The sequence below is a fragment of the Protopterus annectens genome, chromosome 6.part0 (genome assembly GCF_019279795.1).
Source record: "Protopterus annectens isolate FY-2018-M chromosome 6.part0, PAN1.0, whole genome shotgun sequence".
In the NCBI taxonomy this organism is placed as follows: domain Eukaryota; kingdom Metazoa; phylum Chordata; order Ceratodontiformes; family Protopteridae; genus Protopterus; species Protopterus annectens.
The window spans coordinates 1,053,668,854-1,053,683,807 of record NC_056737.1 but is presented as its reverse complement, the minus strand read 5'-3'; the positions used below and the strand labels follow the sequence as shown (position 1 = coordinate 1,053,683,807).

At 38.0% G+C, this 14,954-nt stretch overlaps 1 protein-coding gene across 3 annotated transcripts in view; it reads right to left on the bottom strand.

Annotated features, from left to right (window-relative positions):
* Nucleotides 1-3,671: 3,671 nt before the first annotated feature.
* RGS6 (regulator of G protein signaling 6) overlaps nt 3,672-14,954 on the bottom strand; it is a 2,564,457-nt gene continuing 2,553,174 nt past the window's right edge. For 2 of the 3 annotated variants that reach the window (XM_044074660.1, XM_044074662.1), the window contains exons 17-18: nt 6,624-6,677; nt 3,672-4,798 (exon numbers count right to left, since the gene is read on the bottom strand). In XM_044074660.1, coding sequence (XP_043930595.1) covers nt 4,748-4,798; nt 6,624-6,677 — 105 coding nt within the window. In that variant the 3' untranslated portion in view covers nt 3,672-4,747. The remainder of the gene's footprint in view (nt 4,799-6,623; nt 6,678-14,954) is intronic. The other variant, XM_044074661.1, reaches the window with a different exon arrangement.

Here is a 14,954-nt window from a genome sequence, read left to right as displayed (position 1 = left end):
ACAGTGGACCTAAGCTTTTTAATCTCTCTGTACACCAAACTACCTGAAACCTTCTGTAACACTGCTACCTAAAATCTGTTTGTCTGGCCAAGGAGAGGACTGGTCTTAAAAAAAAAAATAACACTATAATTTATAGGGAGTATATACATGCCTGTACCCAGTGGGTCAGGATCTTTGCTACCTATGATTTCCCAAATCCTTTGTTAAAGCCACTGGAAAATATACTTTCATGTCATTAGGCCCTGGATGTTTTGACAAAATAACAGTCAATGTGTCACAGCTGCTCATACATGGTCAAAGCTACAGGTGGCTATCTGTTAGGAATACTGGTACTGATGGCTGTGACCACTTGGTCTCAGTTAAAGATCAGAGCCAAAGGCTGCTAATATATGCTCAGGGCCTCAGCCACCCAGATAAAGTCAATGTACGAAGGTGCTCACATATGATCAGGTTTCCAGATATTTACTTAAGGGCAGGGTGAAGGGACAACAAGAGCTCAGTTAAAGTCATAAGACACTGATGTTTACATATAATTAGGGTCACAACTGCCCAGTTAAAGTCATTGTCCACTGGGCATTCATACATCAGGACAGCGAGTGTTTGCATAAAGATAGTATTCACAGGTGCTCATACATGGTCAGGCAATGGGTGCTCAGTTAAAGTCAGGACCCGCAACTGCGGAAACAAAAGTTTACAAAGTGCTTATATTAAGTTAAAGACTTTATGTCACAGGTGCCCAGACAATGTCACTGACTTCAGGTGTTTGTATTTTGTGAGGTTCACAGGGACATATTTAAATGAAGTTCTAAGTACCTGCATACCAGGGGATAAAGTATGTTAAAATGAAGAATTTCAAAGTGAGCAGAGTGGACTGTTGCTCTACTAATCCTCACTTGTCTCTATTTAAGGCAATTCGATTGTCAGTTATAAGTACAGGAAAGTGCTCCAGTGTCCTTAGACAGTATGATCAACTGACCAAGCTGGCAACATGCAGACTCATGGGAGTCTGATTCTAGGCCCATCTATAGAAGGGGATGGCAGGCTGTAATGATGTATGACTTGTTAAATGAATATGATACTATCACTAACATTTGTTTTGCTGTTTGGCCTAGCACTACAAGGTGCTTCATGAGAATGACACTCCCTTGGGCCAGGAACATGACTTGGTATTATGCAAAGGTTCATGACCAGAGTTACGGCTGAGTTTTATGGCAAACTGCTGGTTAATGCTTAGGATGGCTGTGCCTTATTTCTGCCAGCACAGTGCGCCATACACAACCCATACAGGACACTGATAAGCACAGAACAGCCATGGAAGATGCCGTGTGGCATGTGGTCCAACATCTGTAACATTACACATCTGGAACTAAAATTGTCATTGTTTCATGGAAAGGCAGAAATTATAAGAGTAATCATAATCACCATTCACCATGAACAGTGAAATGCTGGATTCATTCACCATCAAAAGGAGAATGTTACACTCATAATTTCAAGGTTTTAAGCCTGAATTTCTATGGAGCTGTTACTGCAGAGGATGCCTAGCAGGGCAACACCCCAAAGTTCAGAAATATGGAGAATTATGAAGCAAATAAATTTGTAGGGACATATAATGTGCAAGTCTGTCAGAAAAAGTGTAAGACATATTCCATTTGTTAAAAAAACTGTAGTCTAAACACTGAATTTACCAATGGATCATTGAGTATTTAAGGTAATGAAGCAGTCTTGGGAGAAACAAGCAGATATGTACCAAATTTCGGTCTTCAGATTTGGAGCCCATTTTTGCAACAAAATGAAATGTTCTGCAGAAGATCATGTGATAGTATATGACTATGTGACTTGCTACATACCATATGTTCTAAGACATACTTTATACATTTTAGTACAGGGGCCTCTGTATATACCCTCATTTCTTCCAATGTTACATACTAAAGCTGCATTCTTGGAAGTTAGCACATTTAGTGTAGTTAATAGTGAGGTCATTAAATATCATGTCAGGGGTGCATGAGAGTTTGACAGTGAAATAAGCAGCTGTCTTCATCTGCAACTAACAGTTAGTTGTACTGTGACCACTATAGTATCATAGGGTCATAGGATGTTACTAGGCTAATGGCCCTAGGGCCCTTACAAGTCTAGCCGAGTTCTACCCTTATTTCCACAATCAGCACCTATTGCCCCTCTCCAAGAGAGACACAGGTGGAACCCCCAGGGTGAATTTACAGTTACCCATCCAATTGTCCAGATTGTGTATAGGATCATAGGAAGGACTATCTATCACCAGGGGTCCTTTATATTTTTGGATCTACGCCTTTCAGCATCTGTGGAATGGCCAGTGAGTGTGGTTTACTGGGAAGACTGTTTTGTGTAGTTTGAGGAGGGATTATGAACATTCACTGAACTGTAGTCTATCAAAATGGTGGCGTATAAAAATGGTCACCATAAATGAGCAAATGACAAAAACTTCAGCTCCAGTTGAGGAACAACTACCATAGTGAACAACCACGATGAAACCGTGAAAAGTCTAGCCAAGCAAAACATTCTCTCCTATAGTCTCATATTAAATAAGTCACAAATCACACGACAGACATAAAGACTTACAAAATAATGACATCAGATATTTCTTCAGTGAATCCTGTGCATGTTACATAACTACTTCCATTAAAACATTTTCTATTGTTATTACTATGCTAGCATTATTACCTGACACAACCATTATGACATTCTAAGTATAAAAGTAATAGTCCTGGACTGTTACTAAATATTATGTTTCAGATTTCAGAACAGTATAACTAATTTTACATTTTTATGGGCAATATTTTTTTACTAGTTTCTAAGTTAAAATCATTAAAATGTGAAAGCATTTCAGTTGTAAATACCAGAAATGGCATACACTAGAGTTCTAAAACAGATATCATGCATATTACTAGAGAAAGAACATTTTTATATCTGGAAAAAAGAAAAGTCCATCAAGACCTTCTGTGTTTCTATCTAAATTCTCAAAAGCCTAAAGTACACAAAGAGCAGGACCACTAAGAAAAGCTTGGGGAGGGGGTTGGAATCTTGGTTTTCTCAACCATCCAAGCCTCTATTCATTGCAGAAATAAAATAATTATGCTGAATAGTAAATGGGAAAAATATTCCTGTAGCATGTTTACAGCTTTTAGTAAAATGCAACAATCTGCATGAACTAGTTCTACAAATAGTATTTGAAAATATAAACAAGAGAAAACAAAGAAATTATTTTTGTAGCTGTACAGTAGCATGTTATGCCAAAAGGGTGAAAAACATTTACAGGCAAATACTTTATACATAATTTTTATAATCAAAGAATACAGCTTAATCTAAATATATGAAATAAAGTAAACATGATTCAGGTATACATGCAAAGAAATATTTGTGCAAAGTAGCAGCTTAATATTTGTTAGATAAAAAGGAGAAAAATTTTGACACCAAAGTCTTGGCGTGTGTGCTGAAGTGAACTACAATCTAAAATAGAAGGAAGCATTTGAAAGACCTTTTTCTGTGGTTCTTTTTGTTTATATTGCATTTTAACACAGGGAGAATAGAAAATGGTTACCTCCAGCAGATTAGTAGGTGCATTTACACCTCAAACCCCATATCTATATCTCTGTATATATATATATATATATATATATATATATATATATATATATATATACACATATAGATAGATACAGATATATATCACAATGTGCATGCCTTCCTTTCTGCCTGATGGAATTATATGATTATGTAAGATTCTGTTATCAACATGTGTTACCATCTTTCTCATGTTACTTGCTCTCCAGTAAGTGTCCCGTGGGTGCTTTTGCAGATGGGGGACTGGGCTGAAAATGATCAGAAAATGTAATATCTCCTGTTAACTTAGACCTGTCACCACTCCTCTCCACTGAGCATGCCCCTCATACACATAAACACACGCATAAAAAAGTTTCTCTCACTCACTGCCCAGGATAGGTTTGAACCTATCTGAGAACATAATCGATAGGGATGCTTAGAGATTTTTTGGGTGGAGGGGTTTGTCACTGTGAATTGGCAGTGCCCACCAGGGAAACTGCAGTAACTAGGATGGTAAAAACTTCATAAAAGAAATGGGGAAAGGCACCAGTAGAAGCCCTGCACTGTGAAAAATCAAATCAAGTAACAATAACATGACATCTGCATTTAAGAATTCAGCAAACCAGAGAGAGCAGAAATAGACAAAGGGCTTCATCAAAACAAAGTTTTGGATTCTGGGAGGAAAAATTAGAAATTCAGTGAGTGTAAAATACCTGGCATCTAGTCAGGCAACACCATTTAGAATACCCGGAAATGTCAATTAAAAAATCTATCATAAAATGAAACACTTTCATATAATCTAAAAACAACTTGCAAAAACCTGAAAGCAAGCTAAAGGCATTCATATATGATGTTATAAATGAGATATGTTGTCTTCTTTTTTCAGCAGTTAACTGCCACTTCTCCAGTGTTTGCTTTTATTATTGTAAGTCCATTTGGACAGTCCCAACCATTACAAGAAGGTCCATATAAACCTCAATACAGCATGACAGCTCAGTGCAGAGTTCTTCCATCAAGGTAAGAAGTGGTACTGTAAACTATACAAAGGGCCCTTGGTCAGAACAGTTGTCTTCACTCCGTCATCATGCGTCATTTCCCCATGGCGTTCATATTTGCTTGTAGACCAGATGTGTGCGTCTCTGAAGCTCACTGGTTGTTCTACTGGTGACCATCAGGAAGACTGCATCAGACCTGTAAGGCGCTTCGCTGTCAGTGACTTGCCCTTTAAGAAGAAAATGTGTTAGGTGTGAAAATTTGGTTAAAATAAATAACCCATATGGTGAAAAGAAAATTTGTAAGGCATTGTACATTCTTGATCAGGGCTGTGACTTGTGCTGAGAAATTGTATTTCCCTGGCTGAATTAGCTGAGAAATCTAATTTAGCTTGCAGTGGAAGTTGCTGAATGTTCTGGGCCCCCAAAAATGTACTGCTGAATTAGCCATGACTATAAAAAGGAAAAATGTAACATGATATAAATCAGAAAAGTAAAATTTAACGCAATTAGTAATTTAATTGTTACACTACACATTTTTGAGAATGGCTTTGTGGAAATCTGCATTAGCTGCATATGATTTCTTTGAAATATTACCATAAAAACTGTTTCTAGACTGGTGCTACCTGGAATGGAAAGTAATGAGGCAGGATGCTCTGGGTTTGACTTTTAGCAGTGCTGTAATATAGGGTTAGAAAACTGGTGAAAATTTTGTGTTGCTATTTCAACAGACAGAACAGATTTACAGTGTTTCGTCAATCTGTGCTTTTGCTTATGACATTTCCTTGAAAATTTGAACCCCTGCTTTAGTGGCACATTGATGGCTTCAACTACACATATAATGGTATAGATACATTTAACTGCTTCATATTCAAATCTTAAGGTAAGTTGCAGTACAACCAATTATACCCACACAGCTACTGCTGATCTGTTTTGTGGTGTCACAAATTAAGTGCATAATTCAAATGTATCTCAACAAATGCAGCAATATGGATTTCAGATGTGTAACAACAATCTGCATTTTCTCTAAATGAGTTATAGCTGTCTTGTGAAAACATTGCTTCTTTTAGTGGCTTCAGTACATCACAATTAATGACTGCTTCAGTGGCACAAAGGGATAAAGCCCTCATTATAGCCCAGTTGATGACCTGAACTCGATTAGTGGCCTGGATGACTGCTGGAGTGGCAGGGAGGAATGGGAATGCTCATCCCAGTTGGGAGGGCATTCAGTGATGATGCCCCCTTAATGGAGGCATGGATCAAAGAGGGGCGTTGCCCTCAAACATAATGAGTGATCATGGGAGGCAAAACAAGGAGTGAGGAGGTCATAAAAAAAGTCAGCAGTGGAGACGACTGAGCCCCCAGGGTGTCGTTAGTCTCCATGATCAGGAGTAATGATGGGTGGGTAGGAGATAAGCTGGTAGACCCAGCATGGACATGGGGCACTTGGGGGGGCAGGTTGATTAAAATAAAGTCCCAAGGGTGACCTCCCAAAAAATTCAACCCAATTAGTATGATGTACATACTCCCTCTGCAGCCATAATATATAACAAAAGGAAAGTGATGAATATAAACATCTGAGGAAGAAACCCTGTAAACAGCAGGCAGGTGAAATTAAGGTAATTGTTATGTCACCTGTTATAGGAGGAATGATAAATATAATACAAATAAAAAAAAAACATTGAACAAAAAAAAAAGCATTTGTTCTCATCTTTTCCTGCTGGAATCCATTAATTTCTGAAATTTTAACTGCTGAATGGACCCATTTTTTATCATATGTGTTTACTTTTTGCAAGAAAGAGATTAATTAGCAGTTAAAAGGAGTACATATTACTGAAATAGTTAAATAAAAATACCAAGACAATGAAGCATAGCATTTTTCCATGTTTAATTACCACATTCAGCATATGGATTCTTACTTTCTATATTGGTCTCTTTTAGACAGACCCCTTTTAGACTACCCTAACCCCTTAGCAAATGGATTAGAAACAAAATTCCCTCATCACTCTGCGGCTTTGGGGAGGTGAGAAAAATGATGAGAAATGAGAAACTTACCATACTGCGGGTGAACTTCTCTAGTGAAGTTCTACGGCCTTGCTCGTTGTCAGGCTTTAAAATGAAGTGGAAAAACAGAAAGAAAGGAAACAAAAATTTAACTGTGATTGCTATAAATGTGAAAAAAAAAAGATTGGGATTTCATTTTAAGAAGCACAACCCTCTCAAAGAATCATAAAAAGAGAGGGAATTTAAGCATTAGATGTATGTTTGTTGCTCCTTAAGGGTAGAATTGCCCCTGCAAAGCAACAAAAAGTAAGAAATAAGACAGCTTTTTTAAAAGAAAAAAATACACCAGGTTATAGCACTGGGGACAATGCAAAGTACTGATATTGAAAATACAGGTTATGTATCATATTTGACATATAGGCTTTTTTTTTTCTTGCAGAACCTAATCTGCTTTAAAACATGTAATGCAGCAAATTGTTCCCCAGGTGCTATCAATTCCAAACACAAATATTGCAAAGATACTTCTTCCCCAGGCACTGTCAGTACTGAGAAACTGAATAAAAATGCAATGTGAAATGCTGGGCTATTACTTGATATCAAAATATTTTTAAAAAATCACAACAATTTTTTTTTTTTATTATTTTCAGTGCCTTGGGAACAATAGAAGCTGAGCAAGAAAAAAAGGAAAGAAAGTTATGGGAACTCAAACTGAGAACAGGAAAGGAACTCAAAAAGTGGAAGATGTGCTCAAGACAAAACTCACGGGAAGAGGAAAAAAACAGTACATAAAAAAACACATAAACATGGAAAGAGTCAGATTGACAGTAGTGGGACAGCTAAAAAGGTCACACACAGGGGCACAGAGAGATCAGAGCAAGGGTAGAAAGCAACAAGCGCTCAGAGAAGACCAGGCCTTCATTCGAACATGGTGCCATAAACAGTCCTTTGGGTATATATCACTCAGTCTTATCCATAACTCATTAGCACCTTTAAGTTTGAAGGCAGTTTTGTTTACTCTCTGGTTAACTGCATCCAACAGCCTGTGCTGTTCCCTTACCCCAAGCAGTTTGCTAATGAGGGTGGTCAGCACGACTCTTCAAGTTTATCACAAGGTTCCCTCAGAAAGAACCTAACTATTCTCCTGTCCCAGCCTGTCTTGGTATAAGCATATCATAAAAGTTGAGCAAATGTGAAAATAAAAATGTATATTTTCTGACATAATGCTGTAATTACAGTTTTTATTCTAGTCTGAAAAAAAAATGAGTTTTCAATCTGGATCAAGATGGCAAGGATTTAGAAATGCAGCTTAAAATAGCGAGAAAAAAAGCAGCAATTTTTTTCAGCCAGCAGTAATGAAATATTTATATTGAGTGCTTCTATCTTTTCTGAATAGGAAACAAGTACACACATTTTAACGTTTATATCTATTTTAAACAAACCTACATTTTTTCACTATAAAATGACTAGTAAATAAAAAAACACAATTATCTGGTAGATCTCATAACTTTCATGATTTTAGAAACAAGAATAAATTGTTAGCATAAAATTACTTACCAAAATATTCATCTTCCTTTCTCTCTTCTTGGTGATACTTATCCACATGCTAGTATTAATGTATTTGCAGCCTATTATTGTGGGCTGGACAGAGCATGCACAAGACACTCACACATTCAAAAAGCTCATGTTGCTAATTGCTATTCAACCTGCTATCCACAATAAATACCAGTCTGACTTCCACTGGATTATGTCCCTGTAGTCTTTTTGGCTTAACTACAAATAGTCCTGCCTGCGGTGTCAAACACACCCCAACTGCTTTTTTATTCTTTGTCAACCTTCCATTGACTGGCTGATGCATATAACGCAAGTCTTATAATGGGTTCCATTCCTGGGCATACCTCTCAACCTCTTAGAGCAAGAACTCTGGACAAAGTCACAAATCATGGGGGACAAAGGCCCAAAAATAGGGACACATTTTAAATATTGTTGTTACAAACTTAGAAAGTTGATAAAATAACAGGTTTTGAATTAGCATGAATTTTCTGAAGGATATGAAATCTGAAATTCAGATGTCTGCCATTTTTTCTGACTTCATTTCTCATTGAGTTGCCATTGATTTTCCAAAAAACACAATTTTGTGAGAAGCAGACCAAACATATGAGTAAAAAATCTGGACATTCTGCAAAAATCTAGACAGTTGAGTGGTATATTCCTGGCAAGAAACAGTGTCAGGTTTTGACAAGGTGTTTCATAAAGAAATAAATACATAGGTGGATTATAGAGGGGGATATGGTGGCAGTGGTGTAGTCTTTTGTAGAAGACTTCATCAAAGAAAGTGCATTTCTGTGAGAATTTTTTGCTCAGTGACTGAAAACCTTCTATAAAACTACATCATTATAGAGTAAGCAGTCATTTTCTATTTTAGTCCATCATAATCATAGGCTATCTTAGCATATTAGCATAGCAGCGCAGTGGTGCAGCGGTTAATGCTGTCACCTCACAGCAAGAGGTTCTCTGGTTCGATTCTCGGCTAGGGTGCCTTCTGTGTGGAATTTGCATGTTCTCCCTGTGTTCGCGTGGGTTTCCTCCGGGTACTCCGGTTTCCTCCCACATTCTAAAAACATGCTTCTGGAGCATTTCTCCCCGGGCCTCCGCTGAAAACAGGATCTGTGGAACCTAGTCGGACTTTCCCTGTCAACAAATGTTAAATAAATAAAATAAAAATAAAATATCTTCTCAAAGCTTGTTTGCTTGACGTTGATATAGCAGATAGACTTTGATGACTGTGTTCATCAATTATCCCAAGGTCTTGAGATCTGAGAGATGATTATATTAATTAGTGGGTGATCTGAGAGGTGATCATATTAATTAGTGGGTTGCAGGAGGCACAACATCCTGCACTGGGGTGAGTGCAGAGGGCTTTACTCCCTATGTACAACATTTTTTATTGAAAAGTGCATTTGGTGTATTTGTCTTGATCAACGTGGTTTTTGAGACATCACCTGCGATAGACTGAATGACATCCATTTTGTTCAGAAGAGAAATAGAACACACAGAGAAGTACATGGTGTAATACAAAACTACCTGCCTTAACACACAGTCTAGCATGTTGTTTAAAGGTAGAAGAGACTGATAAAAGTGTGAGAAGTTTTCCAAGTAAGAGCTCAACATATATTTTCCAAAGAAGCTATGGCCGTTGCTACTATACCTTCAAGTTTAATGTGCTTTGATACTTCCCTTTAGGCACCTTTCCAGATGTCCCACAACTAGATCAAGTAATACAGATTAAACATCAGAGACATTATGGTTTCTGAGGAGTCAGTTCTAAGCATCCCTGAGCTCTAAGTCTAAACATTACAATTATTATAGTTCTTATTGCTACACACTTGACAATCCCTGAACTCTAGCATCGTGAAGTAATGCATAATTCAGTTGAAGTCCCCCAGAAGGCCTATAAGATCTAGTACATATCTTAACTAAAATCTCTTTCAGCTAACACACTAGTTGAACAGAAGGACCTCAAAGGAGATATTGTAAAAGTGCTAACCTGACTCACATCAAAAAAGAGAGAAGATATAGGTTCAAATTTGTATGTGTTCTGAGAACTCTTACGCTCGTGTACTAATATGTAATTGATGTACCCCCTACAGCTACATTCCTTAGCCACCAAAAACAAATATGCCATACCCTTTGTATCTGAAATGGGCATGCTACATTGCAATACTGCAGGTGTTTAGGTTAGATGAAAAGAACGGCTCCCTCAGTGTGATGGATGCTAGGCCTGACACAACTTATTAATGAGGCTCCCTCAGTGTGATGGATGCTAGGCCTCACACAACTTATTAATGAGGCTCCCTCAGTGTGATGGATGCTAGGCCTGACACAACTTATTAGTGAGGCTCCCTCAGTGTGATGGATGCTAGGCCTCACACAACTTATTAATGAGGCTCCCTCAGTGTGATGGATGCTAGGCCTCAAACAACTTATTAATGAGGCTCCCTCAGTGTGATGGATGCTAGGCCTCACACAACTTATTAATGACTAAGATACTAAGGTCATGTGACGCATCACAGATACGCTGAAAGTGCTGCTAAAATAACCCATAAAATTACTATTCTTAAACTCAATAAATGTAACTAAATCATAGTACTGTATTTTTTGTGGCAGATGCACTTTGTCATTGCAGAACTATTAGCACTTGCTTATGATGAAAAACTTCACACCCAGAAATACTGGTCTTCTTAACAAGTTTTTTTTTTTGCACTTTGTGAGTACTGCTGGCACACTCAGAAGGGCTCAAAGACTGAGCTTCCAGATCTCTGACATCCATTTTATTTTTATTTTGAATTTGTTAATGAGGTAGAGCACTGATCCCATTGGCCGTATTTCAGTCTCAGTCTGGGGTAAACACAATAGATGCATGACATTATATAAAGAGTGAACGACAAAATGCAGTATATACAAGCATTATACATAAACTGAATATCAAAGGTTCATAGGCTCATTCTAGGCTATTGGCCCTAGGGCCTATACAAGACTAGCCATAACAATTCCCTGGATATTTCTTCCCAGAATATAGTTGGCAAACTAGATCTCTGAGTGATCCATAATGCTCTTGCAACACTGAACAAGTAAATATAATACATCTGCTCAGTTAAATGTAATGCTATGAAGGTCGCATGTGTTATACGGTCCCTAGTTTTATTAACATGGAAAATTAGACTAAGAAAAGAGAAGGCATATTAGATACATGACCTGCCACATTTATATGTTGATTGGCAAGTACTAGGCTAGCTGCCATTGCAGGCCATTTTAAGCCAAGTAAGTTTCACTTTTTGTGCTCAAATAAACCTATTCCATTTAGTTTGAGATTAGCCTTCCTCATCCCATGGCCAACAATTGTATATCACCCTTAATGAAAATAACTGGGTTCATACCCTAGATAATTTAAGGGGACCGTTGCTTGGGATAATGCCTCTGTCCATTAGTACTACTGGGGGCAGTCCTATGCAGTCCTGATTCATTTAATCAATTAATTGGAAAAGCTTCCTTTGGAACCATACTCTGATCTAAAGCCTGCAATTATATGAACCATCCTGGCATGTCTTGCGGGACAATGAAAGATACACCTGTCCTTTACCTTGTTTTTAACACAATGCATTATATAAATCAACATACAGCTGTAATGGTGTTAAAGAAGTTAACAGCTGCATGTTTCTTCCACAGATATCCTGTGAGACTTTGTTACTTTGTTACAATTATTATTATTATCTAGTGGTTTTGCTTGTTCCTATCCGAATAACTTGGGTGGATTATAAAGAGCAAAAGGCCTCAAATCCTGGATTCTTCCCTCTGCTTTTCAGCCAATCTCATGATGACCTACATCCATAAACAAATCTGTGTTACCAGTAGCCTTGTGGCTTTGAGTTGCCCCTCCCTTTCCCCCTGCATTAGACGACTTTGGTGAACTGTGTATTGTCACCTGTTTACTTTTCCCAGCTCTACTATACTTTCCTAACCACATGGGGTCTGTTATTTGATAGATGACCACATCATGCATGCTCTCACATTTGATGAGGTTAGTCTCCATGAAGGGTAAATCAAATAGCTGTTTAAAGCATCAGTAAATGTCTTTTGTCTGTGTCAGAGACTCACTGCCTGCTGAAATGAAGTCAAGTCCCACTCAGAACTGCAGAGCCTGAGTGAAAAAAACAGTAACTTGTTCTAGCTGATTGCACAGTACAATGTTCTTAGAGGCTTTAATGATAGAGTAAGGTGGATGCCATTAGCTACTTCTCCAACAAAAACTGATATTTTTAACTTTTTATTTCTTCTAGGTCATTTTTGCCACCATCAACCCATCCTCAGTAAGACTTACACCATTCATTTGTTTGTACTAGGGAGAATATCCCAGTATCACATGGGATGACAGTCATCCAGTGAAGCTGTCACACAGGTAGCCATGACGGTTGCTTCTGCCCTTGCCAGCATCCCTACAACCAGTGGCTTTTTTCATATACTCCTACTATCACTCCCTAGGTGAGGGGTGCAAGCTGGGGACCCACTACACTTTCCCCTTGTGAGTACCCTTGATAATGAAAGGTATCACCAAAAGGATATCTTGGTGAGCTGAAAGACTTCTCCAGGATGATCTGTAAAATGCCACTTTTTCTCTGAGAGGTTGTAGCCATTTGCATCCGTGCTCCCCAGGGTGGGCACAATCCCACACATTATCAATCTTATTTTATAGATATTTTAAAGTATTTTTTTTTCTATGGCAATGCCTTTTTGTGCTTTATTTGTACTAATTCAATATAATGTTTTTACTTTCTTTGTTTTTGTTGGCCTGTTCACTGAGTCTGTGACATGAATCCCAAAATGCATTTTAATTAGCCGTAGTTGTTGAAGATACAATCTCTCTTCCTCCAAGGTCCACTTATCTGTAACTCAGTTATAACAAGTCTGGGTTGCAGGGGCACATTTGTATTGCAAGGTGGTGAGGGGCATTTCACCCCATAAAACTAATGCTTTCTATTAACCAGATGGGAATATTAAAATAACAGGTACCATTTTTACAATGGAAAGAAAACGTATGACATATGAGTTGCTTAAGGTCTTGTAGATTAAAAGTAAGGCTGATAGGATTTAAAGGTTGGTCTCTAGATGTGTAGAGATCATGGCACAAAGTGGTAAGAAGTTGAATTTCAGGGTATCCAGTCTGTGGTCAAAGGTCCTGATCCAGACACACTCTTCCTGGCACCTACTATCCTAAGGGTGCATTATCTGTGTTGAGACAATTTAGCACCTAACCTTAACTAACAAATGGATTGTAGCATACGGCAAAGAAGAAGGGCTGGCATTGGAGAGGTATACAGTGAGACTGTGCCTTTCTTTTTGATAGAACTTCTGGAACAATGAAACACATTGTGGTAGCCTGATGACAAAAGTGGGTTTTAAAGAAATGATAGGTAAATGTGTCTCATTCTGCTTAGGCAAGTGAGAGGAAAGTCCTGTCTTTGACTATTTTGGTACGAAATGCCTCATTGCTTATTTTTAACCTTTTAGCTATGATTCAGCCTTGTAACCAAGGAAGAAATGTTCCTCACAGGAAAAGCCATGGCTTTATTCCTTTGTGTGTGGATTAGGTTTACTAATTCAAGAAGATACTCTAAAAGAAGCTACCGCATCCATAGCTCTGGTTATAGCATAGGCTGCATGTACACAAATTAGGAAATGAAATGTAATAACTCCCAAAGTATATTATGTTATTGCAGTTCACTCATGATGTCTCCAGTCAGCTTGTCAACAATATTAGATTGATATCACAGAATGTACTTTGATACAGATCATTAAAGTATCTGTGGAAGCAACCTAACAAATAAGAAAAAGTGCATGCTTTCTTTACTATAAATTATTTCCATACTTTGATTGATGGGGTTATTCCCAGTAGATAAATCATGTTTTCAGGAGAGATCCATGGTGGTAGTCATACTGACTATAACATTTTCTTTTTATTTTATTTTATCATTTAATTAAATGGATAAGACACATATTCACAAATGCTCCGTTTCAGGGGTGTCTTGGTAACACTGGCAAGTTAAGTGACTTGCTCAGAATCACACAGTAGACAACTGAAGGTACAAGGAATCAAACTCTGCACCTCTGACTACAGGAAGAAGCATAACAGCTCAGAGCTTTAATTCTCTGCACCAAATGCAAATAATTTGGTGAACGCACATGTGAAATAGCCTACTTTTACAGATAAGTACAATGTAATCTTTTACAATTACCTCCTAGCCACCAACTTAGAAAGATGGGACCAAAGTTCAGCATTTCACCTGAAGGTTGGCCCATCAGGTGTGCAGAACCACTACATCCCCCATTTTGCATTGCAGTGTCACCACTGGGAAATAAATCCTAGTACCCAACGTGGTTTGGAACCCATACCTTGTGGTCTGTCAGTTATCAAAGGCTTAGAATATTTGTCAGGATATTAGTGTACAAATAGACAGGAAAACAGAAAGAAATCCTGCCTCTGACTTGTCAAATGTATTTATTTTTCTCAGTTTGTGTTATCAGCTGAAGGAGCCAGCAATGTGTTGGTCAGAATTTCCTGTAGACCATTTGTTATGCTTCTGTGTGTGTTGGTACAACAGTCTCTGATTCTGTATTAGTTCTGTCATTTCTAAGAACTACACGTTGTGATACCATCAGTATCATAATCGGCATCTTCTTCCTCCTCCTCCTCTACCGAGACCTCATAAGTTGTGAGTTGTCTAAGTCCATCAACATTTTTATGGAAATTAAAATGAGGTGTGAAAATCATCTTTTATTCTGTTTGTGAACCAAGACATATGTTCACAACACCCCCCCCCCCCCGCGCCA